The sequence below is a fragment of the Vulpes vulpes genome, chromosome 9 (genome assembly GCF_048418805.1).
Source record: "Vulpes vulpes isolate BD-2025 chromosome 9, VulVul3, whole genome shotgun sequence".
In the NCBI taxonomy this organism is placed as follows: domain Eukaryota; kingdom Metazoa; phylum Chordata; class Mammalia; order Carnivora; family Canidae; genus Vulpes; species Vulpes vulpes.
Genome location: NC_132788.1, coordinates 81,344,107 through 81,364,862, shown reverse-complemented (window position 1 = coordinate 81,364,862; position 20,756 = coordinate 81,344,107). Strand labels below are relative to the sequence as shown.

Below are 20,756 nucleotides of genomic sequence, written 5' to 3'. Positions count from 1 at the left end.
GTTAGCTTTCTCTACATTAATCTATAGATGTGATAGAATTTCAATCAAAATCCAAGTGAAAAAAAAATCCAAGTGACTTTTTATTTTCAAAGTGACAGAATCATTAAAATATATTTTCCCAAAGGATAAAAAATTCAAGAAGGATCAAGGATATTTTGCAGTAATGTAATAAAGTTTTTTTATTAATATATCCTAAAATCTATCATAAAGCTACAGTAATGAAATCATTGTGGTTATGGCACAGAAAGGAAAAGTAGGTTAATGGCTTTCTACCCAGAACTAAAAATAAATAAATAAATAAATAAAATTTTTAAAGCCCCATATATTAATAAGAATCTAGTGTATTTGATAAGGAGGGACTTAATGGGAGAGCAAATAGATTATTTCATCTATGATGTTGAGGTAACTGACCAGTTGCTTGAAAAGAAAAGTTGGTTTCAAATACTTCATTCATTGCACCATAAAAAATTTCTTAGGAGTCAAAAATGAAGCCATTAAGTAGAAGAAAATGTGTATGAACAGTTTCATAATCCTTGGGTGAAAAAGATACGTCATTACATGAAACTCAGAAACCATAATGAAGGAAAATGGCTAGATTTCACTATATTAAGAAATTCTGTTCAGCTAAAATGAAATAGGCTGCTAACGTAACAAACATAAAAACGATCCAACAACAGGACAAAATGTAAATTTCAAACATATTACAAAATGTTAATGGCAGAAAATAGAGTGAGCTCTAAAAAACAAAAAATTAACAGAAAAATGGATAGAAGGTAGCAGGGAATTTGTAAAGACAAAATATAAAGAGGCAATAAACATGTCAAAAGGAAATAAAAATAGAGAACTCAAAAAATTACTCATCAGGTTGCCAAAGCTGAAGAAAAAAAAGATATCCAGTTCTATCTATCTATCTATCTATCTATCTATCTATCTATCTATTTATTTATGAGAAAGAGAGAGAGAGCACAGACACACATACACATAAGCACGGGGTAGAAGCAGAGGGAGAAGGAGAGAGAGTCTCAGGCAGACTCAATGCTTAGAGCAGAGCCTGACTCAGGGCTCAATCTCACAACCCTGAGACCATGACCTGAGCCAAAATCAAGAAATCAACTGACTGAGCCACCAAGATGTCCTAAAGATGTCCAGTTTTAACATGAGGAACGAGACATACTCATGCCCCACTAGTGGGAATATAAATATTTACATTTGCTTTGGAAACTGGTAACAAAATTTTAAATAAAGATACTTTTTATACCAAGGGCATACACACTTGATGAATGTGGAAATTTGGAAAAATTGTAGAAATATATCTACACAAAGATGCTCACTGTAGAATGGAAATGGTAGTAAGAAACAGAAATCAATATATAACTGGTTGAATAAATTATGGTTCATCCATATGTTAGATTGCTACAAGCTATTTAGGAGGAGACATTTTCATATTTACTGACATGAAAATATTTCCATTATATACTGCTGTGCAAAGAAGCAGCTTATAAAACAATATGTACAAGATTATTACTTTTATGCAAAAGTATATACCTAGGTAGATAATATAAATATGTTTTATGTGTAAGATGTATGTCTCTGGATGGTGGGATTAGTGGATTACTTTAAATTTTACTTATATTTCCATATTATTTGATTTTTTGCAATGCTTTATTTTTATTTACAGAAAAATATGTAAAATATCCTATTTAAGTCAGAGTGAGGAGGAATTATTTCATTGAATTTACCTTACTTTTTTAGTTTGGGGTAAAAGTAAGGAAAATTACAATTCAAAATTGACTTACACAAGGGAGGGATTTACTACATTCTTAAAAATCAGTATGAAAGGTGGACTCTAGTTCTGCCTGAACGTTGTGGCCCAATATTGCCACCACAAACTCAAGTCATTTCCATATCTCAACTATTTCATTATCTTCAGTCCTGGCTTCAAAATGGTATCTCCTAATGGTTCTAGGATGGCTGCTAATAACCATGACAGCATGTGCTTTCTTGGTATGTCCATCAGGAGACGAGAGGCAAAACTTTTCCCCCAAACATAAAATTTAAGTCCTTCCCTTCAGTCTGATTGGATCAATTTAGGTCACATGGTCACCCATGAGCCAGTGGTATTTCCAGTACAGTGTCATTTCTGATGGGCTTGCACTAATCTGCATCTATTTCTGAAGCTGGGGTGAGGAAAAAATTATCTGAAAACAAAGCAAACAAAAAAAAACCCAAAACTGTAATTCTATTCGAAAATGGGGAATGAATAACAGGTAAATAACCAAGAGTCCACTACATAGGATAAGCAGATTTTTTAATATTTATAAGGTACAATTGAAAGTTTCATTTGAATCCTCTCAATTGGCTGGCTTTATGCATTAAATTCAATAGATAATCCTGCAGATTATCTACATTACTTTAGTAATATCTGTTGCTTACATGACTTTGGGGTCATGGAACAAGTGAAAATTTTCATTCAACTTAGCATATATGTCTCATATTGCTGCTGTCTCCAAAGATCCCAAAGGCATTTCAAGGTAGACAGATAAACTTGGTGTAAATAAACAAATAGGAGATGCCTGAGTGGCTCAGCGGTTGTGCGTCTGCCTTTGGCTCAGGGCGTGATCCCAGAATCCCAGGATCGAGTCCCACTTCAGGCTCTCTGCATGGAGCCTGCCTCTCTTCCCTCTGCCTCTCTGTGTCTCTTATGAATAAATAAATAAAGTCTTTAAAAATAAATAAATACTGCATTCTATAAATAACTTTGTTGCTACTTTGTAGAAAACTTTGGATATTTTTATTTTTTAAAAAATTATTTATTTATTTATTCATGAGAGGCAGAGGGAGAAGCAGGCTCCATGCAGGGGGCCTGACGTGGGACTCCACCCTGGGTCTCCAGGATCAGGTCCTGGGCTGAAGGCGGCGCTAAACGGCTGAGCCTCCTGGGCTGCCCTTTTCCTTTGGATTTTTTAATCCTATGAGTGAATTATTTTTGTTCTGATAATGCAGCTCAATGAGAAAAATAGTATTAAGTAATATATTGTGCTGGAAACAAAAGAATATGCCAAAGGATAATGGTTAGAGAAAGCCTTATATGAAAGCATTTGGATAAATACCCAACAGAAATGCAGAGTCCTAACTATGAGTGGAGAAGGAAATGTGGTAGATCATAAATCTCCCTATATTTTGGTGTTTACAATATGCATAATGTTAAATTTCCAACAATGTCATTTATTGCTAGTTCATAAGGAAGAAAACATACTTAATTGGGTATAATATTTAATTCATGCTGCAGCAAACCTATATTTCTTTAGTGAAAAGTGGTGAGAGCAAATGACTAACTTATGTTCCTCTGTAAGAGCTCAACACAGCCTTCTGACTCAAATCCTAATTGAATATTGACTAAAAGATAGCTTTGAGCTCTCAGTACACAGAAATTAAAAGAAAAATGTGAAAAGCTCATTGGACTAAATAGCAGATCCACAATTGTTTAGAACTGCTGCTTCAGGGAGATAGGTGGGTGGGAAATGTATTTCTGATTAATTAAAACAACTACAAATCTTAACCTATGTGTGTTCACTTTGAAGGTCTATAATGCTGAATCATAATACACAGCAGCATATAGGCTGCCTGAGAAAAGTAGATAGTAGACAGAAATCCTTTTCTTTTCTCCCTAGCCGGGCAAACAAGAAAAGGTGGCAAATGATGTGGAGCCGTTGTCAAAGCTCATAGGAAGTTATTTCTAACTTGGTCGTAGAAAAATGCTAGAGCAAATCATGTCCTTTGCAAATAAGACATTCTGCTTGTGTTGACAATATTCTTTGGAAACTTTGAAGCCTCAAAATGCCTTACAGGAAAACACATCACTTGAAGACAAGGTCAAGGCCAATCACTCCCTATCTGGCAATCAGCCAGATGTCTGCGTTATCTTTGATGGGTCCTATGCTTTATTTCCATTGGAGCTACTGGAGTACAAATCATTTTCAGAGGCTCCCGACTACCTACGAAATACAGGGCATTAGACAAAATTCAATAGCATTCAATATTTACCAGGGCCTGGTCCCAAGCTAACTTTCCAATCTTATGCCTTGTGAGTGCACTTTGATCTGGCTTTGTGTGGCTTCTGTGACTTTGCTCATACTAGAATACCTACTCTCCTGCCTCCTCATGTTCAGATTCTATCTGTTCCTCAGCCACAGTGCAGCCTTCCTCCAGGACACCAGCTGTGACCCTCTGACAATTGATGTGGTGTTTTGAAGACTTTGAGATGATATAATGACCTTGACACCCAAGAATACCTGAATCTTATCTTAGACCAAAATCACCTATCTTCTCAGGAGAACTATACACATGGATAACAGTCAAATAAAAAAATAAGTTCTCTCCTTATTGTTAGAACCTTAGAAGACAAGACCGCAGCATGTTACCTTTCTCTACTGCCTGTGTCCACATGCAAATCTTATCATCTCTATGAACAGAAAAAAGAAAAGATGATGGCAACTAAGAATGTGCAAAAAGAGGGACTATTGGAAACTGCCTACTTCCCTTTCAATGTGAGAGACTCAGACCATTAATAAACGTAGCCCAATAACTTCTCTCACACATTACCACTTAGATCAGAATCTTCCCACTTGAGGCGTGATGAAGGAGAGAGAGTATGAATGTTTCTTATCCCCTGATTGCCTATGAAAATCTAGGTCAGGTTTTAGGATAGAATTATATGGTAGGAAGAACAAATTCGAGATTCTCTTCTAGTCTGTTTGGGTACTTCTTTTGAAATTTCTCTCCAGAAAAGCCACAAGCCAGGCCTCCCCCTCTGTCCTTCTGTGGGCTTGATCTGAACCTGAGCTTACTGTGGGGCTCATGCCCTCTTGGGGCCAGCTTAAGCTCCATTTGAACCCTCAAGGTCAGGTGGAACCTGAAATGGAATCACGTGTACATTTTCTGAAATTACACCAGGTTTACTATGATCTTTGTCCAAGAGTCATTATGTTCTTCATAATGTTATGCAAAAGTGCTTTTGCACCTCCATAGGAAGGTATAAGAATATTGGTCATAAAATTAAATATAAGTTAAAGAGCAGGCAATTTATTTCACATATTTAAGATATATGGGAAGAGAAATGAACATTTATGACAAATATGTAAAAATTACTCTAATAAGAAGGCAGTAATCAACAGTTGTTTTAATGAAGTGCTTCTGAACTAATGATTCAAGACACTTCCACATATAGGCATTAATTTTCTGAGATTTTCTACAAACTTCCCCAGAACACTAAAAATGATCTGTGGGGCAGCCCGGGTGGCTCAGCAGTTTAGCGCCACCTTCAGCCCAGGGTGTCATCCTGGAGACCCAGGATTGAGTCCCGCGTCGGGCTTCCTGAATGGAGCCTGCTTTTCCCTCTGCTTATGTCTCTGCTTCTCTTTGTGTCTCTCATGAATAAATAAATAAAATCTTATAAAATAAAAATTAAAAAAATAAAAATGATCTGTGCTGGATTAAATGTTCAAGCCTTATTTGTGACCTTCTCTCACAGTGTGAAGACATTTACACTCCTCCTTTCTCCCTTATCCATGCTTTCCACACTTTGCTTAGATTAGTCTTCTTAAAATATTACAATGGTCATGTTTCAGCTCTGCTTAGAATTCTTCAGCGGTTCTTCGCTGCCTATAGAATCACCCCTCTGTGTGACAAAGAACACCATCAACAAAATAAAAAGGCAACCTACTGAATGGGAGAAGATATTTGCAAATGATGTATTGATACAAGGTTAATATATAAAGGTTAATATATAAAGAACTTATGCAACTCAAAACCAAAAAAGCAAATACTCCAATAAAGAAAATGGGCAGAGGACCTGAATAGACATTTTTCCAAGGAATACACACAGATGGCCAACAGATACACAGAAAGATGTTCAGCATCACTAATCATCAGGGAAATGCAAATCAAAACCACAAATGAGATATCACCTCACACCAGGCAAAATGCCTAGTATCAAAAAGGAAGAAATAATAAGTGTTGGCAAGATGTAGAGGAGAGAGAACACTGATGCACTGTGGGTAGGAATGTAAATAGATGCAACCATGTGGAAAACAGAATGGAGGTTCCTCAAAATACTAAAAATAGAACTACTATGTAATCTAGTAACTCTACTACTATTTATCCAAAGAATCTGAAAACACTAATTTGAAAAGGTGTATGCATTCCATATTCATTGCAGCATTATTTACAATAGTCAAGATATGAAAACAACCTAAGTGTCCACTCATAAATAAAAAGATGTTTTATATATATATATATATATATATATATATATATATATATGTCAGATATATATATTTATATGAGGTACATATATAAATATATACATACATACATACATACATTGGGATATTACTCAGCCTTAAAAAATAATGAGACTTTGCCAGTTGCAAGACCATAGATAGACCTACATTGTATCATGCTAAGTGAAATAAGTCGAGGCAGAGAAAGACAAATACCATGTGATTTCACTTATGGGTATAATCTAAGAAAAAAGACAAAACAAAAAAAAACAGAGAACACAAATACACTCATAAATACAGAGAATAAACTGGTGGTTGCCAGGGGGAAGGGATATGTGGATGAACAAAATAGGTGAAGGAGATTAAAAGGTATAAACTTCAGTTATAAAATATATAAGTCAAGAAGATGACAAATGTAGCAGAGAGAGAGGAATGAGTGAATGAATGAATGAAGCCCCCGTGTTCCCTCAATGTCTGTATGCTGGTGTTGAAGGACATCCATAATCATGACCAAAGCTTTATTTTTATTTCTTTTATCACCAATATTGGGGCCTTATTCAATCATATTTGATCAGAGGTCCTCAAACTTGTTTTGCATTACCTCACCTCTGAATACTTGGAAGTATCTTTCCTTCCCTCCAAAATATATCACATCACTGTCCTTTGATCTTCTCAGTCAGCTGGAGGCTTAATTCAAATGCCACTTCCTCCATTAAGCCTGGACAAGGCTATTTATTTGTGAAGCAACAAAGGCATGGCTACCAGGGTCTTGAAACTCCCCAGGAATATGAAGAAATGTCTGAGACCTTAAATAAAATGTATTGTCTCCAATACGTAAAACTAAGCTGAAAAATCAAAATGAAAAAAATGTTCAGGTAAATGACTTCCAAACATGCCAACTTCATTAATTGTCAAATATAGTTCTCATATCACTACATTTGAAAACAATTCGTATGGTTGGTTTTTCAGTTTGCAAGGATTTCTGTAAATGCACCATGATTCCTAAGAAATCATAGTCATTTATTAACCAAGTTATATAGACCAATGGTTTTAAAAGTAAGATTGAAAAAAAAAATCCTTCCTTTTTTTAACAGTACAAAAATAAATGGATGTGAGGTACATTTTAATAAGTTTGCTCTGAAGTGGGGTGGACCTTTCAAATCTGCAATGGCCTCCACCATAATTAGTGTGAACCCAAGACTGACAGCACAGTGGTGAGAGCCCTAGATGCATCCAAGACGCCAAGGGTGCTATCCAAGGGTGCCTATCACCCTTGGCAGATGCTCAACTGCTGAGCCACCCAGGCATCCCTAACTCCTTCCTCTCTGTGTTCTAATCTGTAGGATCAATATGATTAATACTTATCTTACAGAGTTACCATAAAGATTAAAGGAGATGAGGCTTGGGACACCTGGGTGGTTCAGTGGTTGAGCATTTGACTTTGGCTCAGGGCATGATCCCAGAATCCCAGGATCGAGTCCCACATAAGGCTCCTGCATGGAGCCTGCTTCTCCTCCCTCTGCCTGTGTCTCTGCCTCTCTCTCTGTGTCTCTCATGAATTAATAAATAAAATCTTAAAAAAAAATAAAGGAGATGAGGCTTATAAATTGACATAGCAGTGACAATAGAGAATAAACCTCCCATAGTCATTATTTATTCCTGGTCTTTATAATTACTGGCTACCATCATCCACCTAGGAGAGTGATAACAGGCAAGGAGGGGAGGGCTTTGCAAGCAGGAAGAACAGCATGTGTAAAGACACTGTGGCACAAAAGAGCATGAAACAGTGCAGGATGCTAAGTGGTTTAACAGCCTAAAGCCAATGATGTGTACAGGATTATAGGAGTACAGCCTGGCTAGGGAGAGCGAATCCATTGAGGCTATGCAAAAGAGTTTAGAGTATATCCTGTCCAAGTAGCAAGAAACAAAGCAGCAAAGAATTCTGAGTAAAGAAAGGTCCTGTTTGGTCTGTACTGCAGAATGATCACCCTGGTATTTGAATGGATATGGGCAAGAAAGGAGGCAGAGAGAAGAGTTAGAAGGTCATTACGAAAGTCCACACAAGAAATCATGAGGACCCAAAGCAGGGTACCAGTAATGAAGATAAAGAGGAGGAGAAAGAGATAAAAAACTTGCTAAAGAAAATTATCAACCGATTTGTGAGGCCTTTGGTGGTGAGAATGAGCAACAGTGAAGATTTGAAGCTGAGTTGTGCACAACTGTCTTGAACAGCTTTGTTATATAGTAGCACCACTATGATATTCACTAAATTAGAAAGTAAAGGGGAAAGAGACTTGGTGAGAAATTCTGTTGAGTGATCTGAAGACATCCCATGGGGATCCCTGGGTGGCGCAGTGGTTTAGCGCCTGCCTTTGGCCCAGGGTGCGATCCTGGAGACCCAGAATCGAATCCCACGTCAGGCTCCTGGTGCATGGAGCCTGCTTCTCCCTCTGCCTATGTCTCTGCCCCTCTCTCTCTCTCTCTCTCTCTCTCTCTCTCTCTCTCTCTCTCTCTCTGTGATTATCATAAATGAATAAAAATTTTAAAAAAATGAAGACATCCCATGGGAGATAGCATGAAAGTTAATGTTCTTCCAAGTGTAGTCTGTAGACCTGTGCCATCCATGAACTCCTAGTTATTGGTCCTTAACCAAGATAAAATATTGGTACCAGAAATTACACCAATCTCATTACTAAGCTGTTCAATTCAGCTGACAATTTTTTTTTCATAGCAACACTTTTTTGAAGAAAGCAGGGAGTTAACTTACATTCTAATGCAAGTTCCTTATTTCATTGTAGACCCTTGATGAAGCGTTCACTGATTCGAACCAGGCTGAGCCCACACTCAGCAGCCCTGATGTATGGGGTTTTTTTTTTTTTAACATTTTATTTATTTATTCATGGGAGACAGAGAGAGGCAGAGACACAGGCAGAGGGAGAAGCAGGCTCCACGCAGGGAGCCCGATGTGGGACTTGATTCCGGGACTCCAGGATCACACCCTGGGCTGCAGGCAGGTGCTAAACCACTGAGCCATCCAGGGATCCACACTTGAGCCAAAGATCTAAGAATGGGAAGTATATGGATGTTAGCAGCTAAAGCCATCATAAATGGTGAAGTGACCCAGAGAGATGATATAGAGAAGAGCGCTATAGTAGATTGGTAGGGCTGCCATAAAAAGTACTGCAAACTAGGTAGCTTAAACAGAAATTTATTGTCTCACAGCTCTGGAGGCTAGAAATTCAAGATCAAAGAGCAGGGCTGGCTCCTTCTGAGACTACCAAAAATATATTCCATGACTCTCTCCTAGCTGCTGGTGATTTTCCGGCAATCTTTACTGTTCCTTGCTTGTAGAATAATTACTTTAATCTCTGCCTTCCCCTTCACATAGTGTTTTCCCTCTGTCTGTGTGTCCCTATGTTGAAATTTTCCGTTTCAATAAGGACATAGTCATAATGGATTAGAACCTTGAAGGACCTCATCTAACTATTATCATCCTCAAAGATCCTATTTCTAAATAAGGTCATATTCTGAGGATTAGGATTTTGACATAAATTTTGGGAGGTGGGGTGGGGGACACAATCAACCCATAACAAAGGCCAAGGATAGAGACACACCAATATTTAAGATTGAGACACTTACTACATCCTGCCTTACACTATAAGTTAACATTCTAGATTGGTACATCTCAACTTCTCAATCAGATTGATAGGTTCTTAGAGATCAGGAAAACTGCCTAAAATGTCTTTGCATATTTTGCCTCCAGGATTTAGTGATTTTCTTGTATGTAGAAGTAGCTCAAAACAATGTTGTTTGATGATGTATAACAAACAAAAATTGAATATGGAAGAGCCCTCAAGAAATGTTTTGAACACAGTATGTTATGACACGCTGCCTTATAGACAACAGTTGCTGTACTTGTCAGAAAAATCACCAAAGTCGATGTTCAAGATATATTTTAACTCATTTGCTTAAACAACTCTATGCCTACCATCCACACCAAAAGGCTGTTTTTCTGCATGGGCAACAGAAGGCACAATTATTTGCAAGAATTTTCAATGTTTTTTTCTTTGCTTTCTTTAGTGGCACAGTAGATTCCCGGTACCACTCTGCATGTTTGCCAAAATACTATTGTCTTTTTCAAATCACTACAGCCCCTGGAGGGTCTATGCTCTTGGAACATTTAGGGATTTTTTTTTTTTTAATGTTAACCCCAGGGGCACCTGGGTGGCTCAACAGTTGAGTGCCTGCCTTTGGCCCAGGGTGTGACCCTGGAATCCCATGATCCAGTTCCACATCGGACTCGCTGCAAGGAGCCTGCTTCTCTGTCTGTCTCTGCCTCTATCTCTCTGTCTCTCTCATGAATGAATAAATAAAATCTTAAAAAAAAAACAAAACACGTTAACCCCAAAGGATTTTATAATTTTCCTACTGTATGGAAGTGATCATGAGAAACACCACATGGGCTGCTGAAAGAACACCAATACATTATCGGATTACTCCATTTCTCTCTATTTTATTTCTTTTTAAGATTTTATTTATTTATTCATGAAAGACATAGAGAGAGAGGGACAGAGACAGAGAGAGAAGTAGGCTCCCTGCAGGGAGCCTGATGCGGAACTCAATCCAGGTACTTGATCCAGTGACTCGGGGATCATGACCTGAGCCAAAGGCAGACGCTCAACCTCTGAGCCATCCAGGCATCCCCATTTCTCTCAATTTTAGAAGAGTGGTCAGGAGCTTAGAACACTTGGAGGTTTGATGATTCAATTTATTTTTCAAAACTCTCAATGTTTTCCCTGCTTCTTAAAATGAAACAAATGGCTTAGCAAAGATAATTTTCCCCTTGACTAGTGAAAAGCATCAGAAAAATCCATACCTAAACAGTTTTACCTTTTTAAAGATACTTCACACCCATCCTATTATTATCACATCCAGTATACAACACCATGGTTATTATTTATTTATATTCTAATACACTCAGAAAAGACTGATTGTAAGATAACTTACAATAAGAGTGAAATGGTCCCCAAATTCCATGATAGAATAAAAGTAGAGAAATTCATATTTGTATTTAAACATGTGCAACTTATAGATTCTATTATATAACTTTGGCAACATGGAGACTGATAATATTTTAAAAAGCCTAACTTTTACTAACATGTGGTTGACTTCCCATTCTTTTTTTTTTTTTTTTTCAGAAAGGGTTAAATCAAATAAAACTACAAAAGAACATATACCCAATAGGGAGATTCAGGTCTCATTTTGGCTCTTTCTGACTTAATGGTTGGCTACTTAAATAGGTCCTACAGTGATTCAAGTTCAAATGTGATTCAGTTATTTCAGGAAATTCATAATTACTATGGTCTTTAAAAGAAGACACTTCTTCATAATATATCAAAATGTATCCATTGTTGGTATAAACAAGCTAAACCAGGAAGTAATCAATAGTATGTTTCTGCTACATAAATTATTTTGAAACCATTTAGCAATTGGTATGCTTTTCATGTTTTTCACGGGGAAACTTTTATAAAAGTAAACAGGTTGTACCTAAAAGAGAGGTGAATTGTTTTCAAGATTCTTTAACTTCCTCTCTTTAGAAGTTCCCTAGGAAAGAAAACATCAGTGTGCAATTTCACGTCTAAATGTTTACAAGTACCTACATTGTGCCAACCACTGTTTTCAGAAAATGGGGGATCAAAGAACAGTAAATGTGGTGCCTGTCTTTGGAGTTCTTACAGTCTAGTGGGAGAGAGGCATACAAATAAAAAGTAATTTAAATATAATATACAGGGAGTAAAGTGGAAATAGACTAGGGAGTTGAGAAACGATTTAGATTTGGGTAAAGTTTCCCAAAAGAGATAACACCTGACTTAATTAAAGGATGAACAAGAGCAAATCAGGTGAAGAAAGGTAAGACATTCTATAATAAAGAATATCATGAGCAAAGTTATTGTAGTATGAAATAATATGGTGACATTTGGTGGACAAAAATGCAGGAATTACTATTACTGATAACATTTGCTCAATATTTACTCCACATTAAGGACTTGTTAAGCAATTAACTTTTTTTTTCCTTGCAATCCTCAATATTATTTTCCTCTGCTTAATAGGTGAGGACATTAAGACTTAAAGAGACTGGATAATGTGCCCACGGTCACATAGTCACCAGGTTACAAAACTGACCAGGGTCTTGAATCAGAGACAGATGACCTGTAGAGTTAGTGAAGTATTTCATTAAAAGAGAAATAGAGATATATTGTACCCTGAACCCCATCTATTCTGTAGATGATGCTACAATGGTAACCACTGCTATCCAGGTCTCCTTATCATGTCAATAATGATCATGATCACAATGATGACAGCAATAATGAATCTAAGGCTTGCTATGGTCAGTACTTTGCATATATTAACTTTCTCAGTCCTTTTACAGATAAAAATAACACATATCAACTTAACAATAATAAGAACACTTAAATAGCACTTACCACATGCCAGGCACTGTTCTAAAAGCTTTAGTGTATCATCTCACTTGATTTTCATAAGAACCAATGATGAAGGTACCACTACTATATCCATTTTATTGATGAGTAAATTGAGTCCGACAGAGGTTAAATAAGTTGCCCAAAATCACAGAGGCAGTTGTTTAGGGTACAGCCAGGGAACAAACCCAGGGGTTCAAGTTTCTGAGCCTATGTTCCTAACTAATGTTCTTCACTGTCCATCACATGTCAAGTGCAATGACAAGACTTCAAACCATTTACAGACTTCATCCTCCCTTCTTTACGGCTAATACCAGGGAATTCTATCACATTCTTGGACTGACAAATGAAAAAATAGCAAGGTAATTTTGATCATCAGCTCTCCAATTCTGCAGAAACTAAATCTGATCCTAACAAGGAAACTGTTGCCAGAGACAAGGAACACAGAGTTCCAAATTCCAGATCCTTCCTTGGATGTGTTACAGGGGCCAGGGTCAGACCATCAATATCTGTGCAACAATGGCAAGAATAGATGGTGTTGGCAAGAATCAGTGTCCTACCATCCAGATGTATATGGTATCCATCTTAGAACAAGCATAATTTTAGTTAAAAGTGTTCAACATTTCATTATTTAAATGATGGCTTGGTAGTCATTTCTACTGCTTTTTGCAAGCCCATAAAAACTCAGCCTCAACCTCCACTTACACATCTTCCAGTTATAAAAGAAGCCAGAAATACACATTTTTTGATGAAATAAGTTCATAGTTTTAAATGTTGACAACTGAAAAGGTATTGTAGACCAAACAAAATATACCTGTGGTTCACTTTTAGCTCACAGGTCACAATTTACAAGCTCTCATGTAGTTTGTAGTCATATAAACTTTTAAGATCTCACCGCTTCATCTGAAAATTTAGTTGGACAAAAGGAACTCTAACTTGATTTGTCTCAGATTCTTCGAAGACACTACCTTATCTTGAATGTAAAAATATCAATACACACACACACACACACACACACACACACACATTCTCTTCATCATCCAGTTTTCTTCATCCTGTCAAGGAAATTATTTGAACCTTCTAGATCCAGCCATGCTTATAGTCACCTGGCACTGGATATTTTTCTATTATGTACACCAATAAATCTTTCCTATCCCCTTTGTTTTCATTTTGATTTAGCCAACTTGAGTTGGGTTTTTGTAACTTGGAACCAAAAGAATTGGACTACCACTGTCACACAAAAAATGGCTCCCTTCCACATTACTGCTACCATATGCTCTTCTCTAGACTGGGATACCTGTCTTTCCTTAGGCTGATACAAATCTTACAAATTCTTTAAGACCTAACCCTAGTCTACTTCCTCCATGAAGATTTTCCCTACTATTATACCCAATCCTGTGTGTACGCATGCACACACACTCTCTCTTTCCCTATACTTTAATATTTGTAACCAGCATCTTACAATTAAACCCTTTGTTATTCTCAACTTATTTGACAGGTGTATATGTTAACTTCTAAACTAGAACATACGCTCCCCAAATCAGGGACATATCTCACAGGTATCTTCTGGTTCTGCAACCAAGCCTGGGAGAGAGAGTGCTTGGTGCAAGGAGTAACTAGTCATCTTTTTAAAACTTAGTTGTAAGTTAGTAGAACTCTCTTAATCATTCTATACAGCATAAGCTGTATAGAAACTTGGCCCCAAATCACAAACATTGATTATATTTTAATGCAATAGCCGATGATTGGATACTAAATTTGCTTTTGTAGGGGAAAGATCTATGAATCATTTGACTTTTACCCCTATACACAGTACAATTCTTCAGGAATGAAGGATTTAATTTCCTTTGTTCTTCAGTCCAGTTTTAGGGAAGCGTGACTATATTCCAAGAATGTAATAAGGCAAGAGCCTTCCCATATATATATTTTTTTCCCGGTATTCTTCATCTTCAGAATTTTTCTGCTGGTAGTAGTTCAAAACAGTTCCTGCCCATTGCACCAAGGAGATTGGGAGGAAAATGCCAAAAAGCATATATAAAGATTTCAATTCTTTTTCTGATGAAGAGAGAGCAACAATTTCTTTTTGAAGGAATCCTGGCTTAATAACTATTTCATTCTCTCAAAAGGTTAGAACACTTATTTTTAAAAATCCAAATCATATGTTACATTGACAAGGCAGCTCTTAAGAATTTTGAATAGTAGAGCTAACCCAAATGTCTCAAAGCATATCTGAATGGATGAACCACTATTATGGATTTAAAATATATATCTACACTCATGCACATCTATGGTTAACTAGGACCAGGTCTTAAATTTTAGGAAAGGTATGGGCTTTTGAACTATGATCACAATTCACAGAGTCAAATAAGTGAATGAATAAAGGCAAAATTTCTATGGCTCAACAGTGACTCAACATTAGCCATAATTTCGTGGCAAGACATAAGGTGAATCACAGAGAAATGAGTAGCTTGAATTTACAACACATTTGGTCTACACATATAGTCCTCTTGAATGAAATAGGAGTTCATATAAAAGAAACATGATTTCAGGATTACGCCTGTCCCTCATCATATACATACACACAGACATAGAGCTACACAAAAGTATATATGCACGCATATTCATTTATAATCCAGACATTGTAATTCCTAACCAATTAAAAGATTGGTCACGTCAATCTAAATATTACACAGTATTGTTTATAGTGCCTACTTTCACATTCCCTCTGTAACGTCTATAAGTAGCTAGTTCACTTGAGGTAGCCACTCATCGCCGTTACTACATAATTGAGAAACATATGGCACAGCTTTGCCATGCCAACTTCTAGGTAATTCACTTTACCATTATGACAAAAGAGGAAAAATAAAAGCACAGAATCGTTTTTCAAATTGTCGTTTATGAGCAGCTGAAACATATACTGTGATAGTCTGAAGGCTAGATATTTGTTTTGCCTATTAATTATCACTACTAGCATTTTATATTTAGATTCACTGCAGTATAAGAAAAGTATACCTGTAAATGATAAAATATGTTTTCACACAGTCTAAAGTCCCTTCTTGTAACTGGAAGATTAATGAATGACCAGACGTTCTTTTCCCCAGGAAACTTGGAATCAAAAAAATAAACTAACAAAATGATCCAGTAATGGTGCCTCCTCCCTCCACTCCTTTCTAATTGTTCTTCTCGGTTAAAATACTTTTTTTTATTTATTTATTTACTTACTTACTTATTTATTTATTATTTTTCAAGCTTCAGCTTGAATCACACAGAAAGCCTGACAAGTCTGGTGTTGTGATTTACCAGCTAATAGCCCATCTCTTTCCTTCATGCTTTTTATGAGGTTAATACCTAAACGTCCATTTTACCTGTGTTGATTTTTTGATAGGTACTGAAAGGAAAGATGCAGAGCTCTCTCAACTGAAAGAGAAGAAACCCTGGGGCGGGGGGGGGGGGGGGGGGGGCGGATTACACCTGACATGCTGTCAGGATGCTGGGACTCTATTTTTCTCTCTAGATTATTTCTGGCCAGTGTCACATATTAAAAAGACAGATTTTGAAATCAGAATATCCCATGTCTCAGTTTCCAATTGTTCTCCTAAGTAGTGCTTTAGGCAAATTATAAAACTTTCTGAGTCTGTTTTCTCTTCTGAAAATGAAGATGGTAATTCCTACACTGTTAGAGCTAGGAGAATTTAAAATGATCAAAGAACAAAAAAACAACTGTAATAACTAAGGAAATTTCAATAAACTACCTATTTTTGTTAACTATATATCAATATTGGCTCTTTAACAATGTACCATACTATTAGAAGATATTAAATGGGGAAACTGGACAGGAGCATATGGGAACTTCCTGTACTATTTTCTCAACTTTTCAGTAAATCTAAAACTCTCCTAAAAAATAAAGCTTATTTTTAAAAAATGTTCTACGTGAAGTGCCTTGCACATAGCAGGTTCTTGAAAAACTGCAGCTAGTGTTATGGCATAACCATTTAGTTTCATAAAGTGTATTATACTCGGCACAATATTATATTTTCTTCAGGTTTGTTGGGGTATAAGGGGCATACAAGATTGTGTAAGTTTAAGGTGAACAGCATGATGATTTGACAATACGTACTCTTCTCTTTCCCAATGCAGCAACTTTTTCACAGGCAGTCTTCTCTGACTCCCTCCATGTCACTCTATTCCTTCATATACATCATTTTTCCTCTAGCTGTTTCTAATTAATTCATTTCTATTGTACTATAAATTTGTGTATAGTTTACAGCCAGTTTATATTTCTTCAAGACTAATTTTGGTTTATCAATCTTATTGGTTAGACTTAAATTTAACCACAATGTTTATGCAAACATTTCTGTCACTTTCAGCGCTTGCCCATTGAAAAAAAAATACATCAAAGTTCCAAGCTTTCAACTTGGGAGAAAGATAGTAGAACATTCTTTTCCAGAAAGACATTAAAAACTTAAAGATACAGAAATGGAAAAGCTGGTTTTCTTTCGTAATAAGGAGAGAGATATTCAGCTTCCCAGCATAGCCAACAGCCCTGAGGCAGCTTTGCTCCACTATGCATTTAGCACTAGTTTGCTGCAATAACTAAAAATAGTTTGACCAAATGCCAGTGTTATCAATCTGTCCTGTAGTCTCTTTGATGTTAAGGTCATGTGTAAAAACCGAGCCCACTTGCCCCTCAAAACCACAGTTTTGAATCGATTCGGGTAAAACATGCCATCAGACCAGAAAAACTTAGTCTCATGATGATCTTTTCAGGTGATTGAAGTTTCTGTTTAGGGAGAAATGGGCCACTGTGAGAACGGATTTCTCTCCCTATTCCAGTGCTGAATTTTAGCCTCTATTTAAAGGACAGAGCTCTAGAGCCTTATGGCTGATAAAGTTTGTTTTATATGTTCCCTTTAAATCACAACAGTTTTCATTGCCAAAGGAATAGGACATCTCTGTTTGGTGCTGTTATTAATAGATTTTGAAGACACAATCACCATAATTCTAAGCTGAATCTTGAAATATCAGGCCCTGTACACGAACCCAACACCCAACCTTACTAGAAAATCCAAAAACTTTTAATGATCTGAGGATACTTTTGTCTACCGTAGTCAACAGAGGCTGAAAGAGCAAGGGGCCACTGAGGAGGGGCAAAAAGTGGTGTAGCCCACCTGCAATTCCCTAACCAGGAAATGAGTTGTATTTTTAATAAAACTGGTAACCAGGCTTTCAATAGCTGAAATAAATCATCAGTGCCGGGTGGTGTGTGTACACGTATAAGCAAAACAAACAGAGAAAGCTGTGCTCACTTAAGATAAGGGTGGATGAATACAGGAAAGCCTAACACTACTACAGCAGCATGGAATTCGGTCTTCAGTGATAGCAACCAAGAAATTCACTGTTTTAAGAAACTGTCCCTCTGGGGGCATCCCTGGCTATTCTTTCAAAACAGAATTGGCAAATTCACTTAAAAGAGGCCACGGAATGCTGACTTTCTTCACTAACTCACTCCAACCGGGGACTTGACCTCCTCTTAGGATCCCGCCACTGCCCTATCCTGCAGGAACCTTCCCCCTCCTTCCTCTGGCTGGAGAACAGCTCTTAGAAATAGGCACTTTTTTTTTTCTCTCTCTCTCTCTCTCACATCAAAGGCAGTCCTCAGCCTTGCCCCAGCCTCAGACACAAAAAGCTTTTGATGCTTGTAATTGCGAAGCTTTTTGCAGCTGCACTTTATCAAGCCCAAAGCGGCTGGGCTTGGAGGGCCTCGGAGAGCCAGAAGGTGGCGGCGAAGTCACCTTGGGAAGGGAAGAGGGTCAGAGGGAGGAAGGTGGAGCAGCTGACCCCGGCCGAGGGAGCGGAGGGCGTGCCCTGGCTCCCAATGAGGAAGGGGATGAGGGATGGGGGGGGGGGGGGGCGCATCAGCCCGAGCCCGGAGACCCTTAGACGACCCTAGTGGGGATCAGCTGACCCCGACGAGGGGAGGAGGGCGCCCTTCGCGGCGAGCCTGGAAGCTTCGCCTTCCCCGCTGGCTTTCTCCCGCCTGCCCCTGCGGCTCTCTCGGCTGCGCGGGCCGAGGGTGCCCCCACCTGCCGGGTGCCCCCGCCCGCCGAGCGCACGCCCAGGAAGGCGGGCCCGGAGCTGAGCGCAGCCGCTCGCCGCTGGAGAGTGCCGGGAGCCCGGCAGCCGAGCAAGGCCTCTCCGGGCGCCGCGGGCTGCAAGTCACCCCCCGCGCCTCCCGGGCCGTAGCGCGGCACCTGCCCGCCGGTCGCCCCAGCGCTCCCAGGTGGGCTCGCACGGCGCCGAGGGCCAGGCCCCCCGCTGGTCCCCTGCAGATCTAGGCGCGCTCGGGGCGCGGAGGGGGGCCTGGCAGCCCCTTCCCCAGGGCGCGGTCTCCTCCTCCTCCTCCTCCTCCTCCTCCTCCTCCTCCTCCTCCTCCTCCTCCTCCTCCTCCTCCTCCTCCTCCTCCAGCTCCCGCTCCCGCTCCCGCTCCCGCTCCCGCTCCTCCTCGCCAGCTGCGCCGCCAGCTCCCATTGTTCGCCCCGCCCGCCTGCCGACGTCCCGGCGCAGCTCCCGGGCCTCCCCGGCGCGCCTACCTTCTGCTGCCGGCGAGCCATGTCGGTGGGCTGCTTGGCGTTGAAGGGGTAGGCGATGCAGCGCATCACGAACACGTAGAGCTGCAGCCTCTTCTTCCTCTCCTCCTCCTCCTTCTGCAGCCGCTCCAGCTCCTCCTTCTCCTTCTCGCTCACCACCGACGGGCTGGGGCTGGAGGGCCGGCCGCCCCCGGCGCGGCTGCTGGGCTGCAGCCCCCCGGCCCCGCCGCCGCTGCTCGCGCCGCTGCCCCCGCCGCCGCCGGCGCCCACCCCGGCTCCGGCGCCGGCCCCGCCGCCACCCCCGAGCCCGGCGCCGCCGCCGCCGCCCGAGCCCTCGCTGGTGCGGCTGGGGGACAGGCGCGCGCCGGACGCGGCCGAGCCCAGGACCTCCTTGCCGCTCTCCTCCTCCACGATCTCATCCGATTCCTCTTCGCTGGACGAAGGGTCCAGCATGGTGGCGCCTGGGGAGGGGGGTGGTCCTCGGAGCGCTGGGCTAGGGGTTGCAAAAGGATGGGGGGCGCTGGAGGCAGCTGGGGGGTCGGCTCCCCCGGGTGGGCGCTTCTCCCCAAACCAGGGAGCGGGCGCTGCTGCTCAGCCTCGGCCGCCGCGACTGCTGCCTCTCTCTGCCCGGCGATCGGGAGCTGGGCTCAGACCCAGGAGCGCGAGGGGAGGAGGGGAAGGGAGAGGTGCGTCCGTGGACCCGAGGTGGGCAAGGGGGAGAATCAATTGCGAGCCTCGAGCTCGCAGCCGGATACCATCTGCAGCCGCTGAAGGAGGCGCCTCCAGAAAAGATGCCGAGTGTTGCAAGCTGTCGATGCAGCCAAGAGCCTAAGAGGCATCTTGCCGATTGGGGAGGGAGCGGCGCTTACGTGTTTATTGGCTTAACTCTCCCGTGTCCGCTGCGTAAAGGGTGGCTGCAGAAGGCTGGAGCCCGGAGAGCGCGGGGTGGGGGGTTGGGGGGGTGGGGGGGTGGGGGGGCGGCCCAGAGTCTCAGAGCTTCAGAGCCGACCCTGACGCTTTCCCACACTCCTCCCCTCCTCCCCTTGGGGAATAATTGCCTTCCTGATACCCCGTTCTCATTGCCTCGACCCCTCTCACCTCCCTCGGACAAAAAAAAAAAGTTCCTGGAGAATTGGAAGAGAGACACACACCAGTAATGACTTCTTGTTAGCCAAGAGTGGGCGGTCTGTTTGGAGACGCTAAAATCAGAGGAGGAGAGGAAGTCAGTGAGATCCCATACGTGGAAAGAGTTTGTCTCCTTTTTCCAGGCTTCTTCACACCTGGGGCTTGTGGGCTGTGGGGCTTGGCAGCAGGTTTGTCCCACCTGCATAAACTTTGATTCCAGCGATTGACATACGCCCACTCATTAAAATAAAAGTGAGTCAAATTTTGAATCGGTGTATGGACCT

The 20,756-nt window shown here is 40.5% G+C and overlaps 1 protein-coding gene across 14 annotated transcripts in view; it reads right to left on the bottom strand.

The window, feature by feature from the left end:
• Positions 1-19,937, bottom strand: part of CADPS (calcium dependent secretion activator) — a 456,612-nt gene extending 436,675 nt beyond the window's left edge. For all 14 annotated transcript variants that reach the window (XM_072720539.1, XM_072720526.1, XM_072720534.1 and 11 more), the window contains exon 1: positions 19,351-19,937. In XM_072720539.1, coding sequence (XP_072576640.1) covers positions 19,351-19,800 — 450 coding nt within the window. In that variant the 5' untranslated portion in view covers positions 19,801-19,937. The remainder of the gene's footprint in view (positions 1-19,350) is intronic.
• Positions 19,938-20,756: the final 819 nt, after the last annotated feature.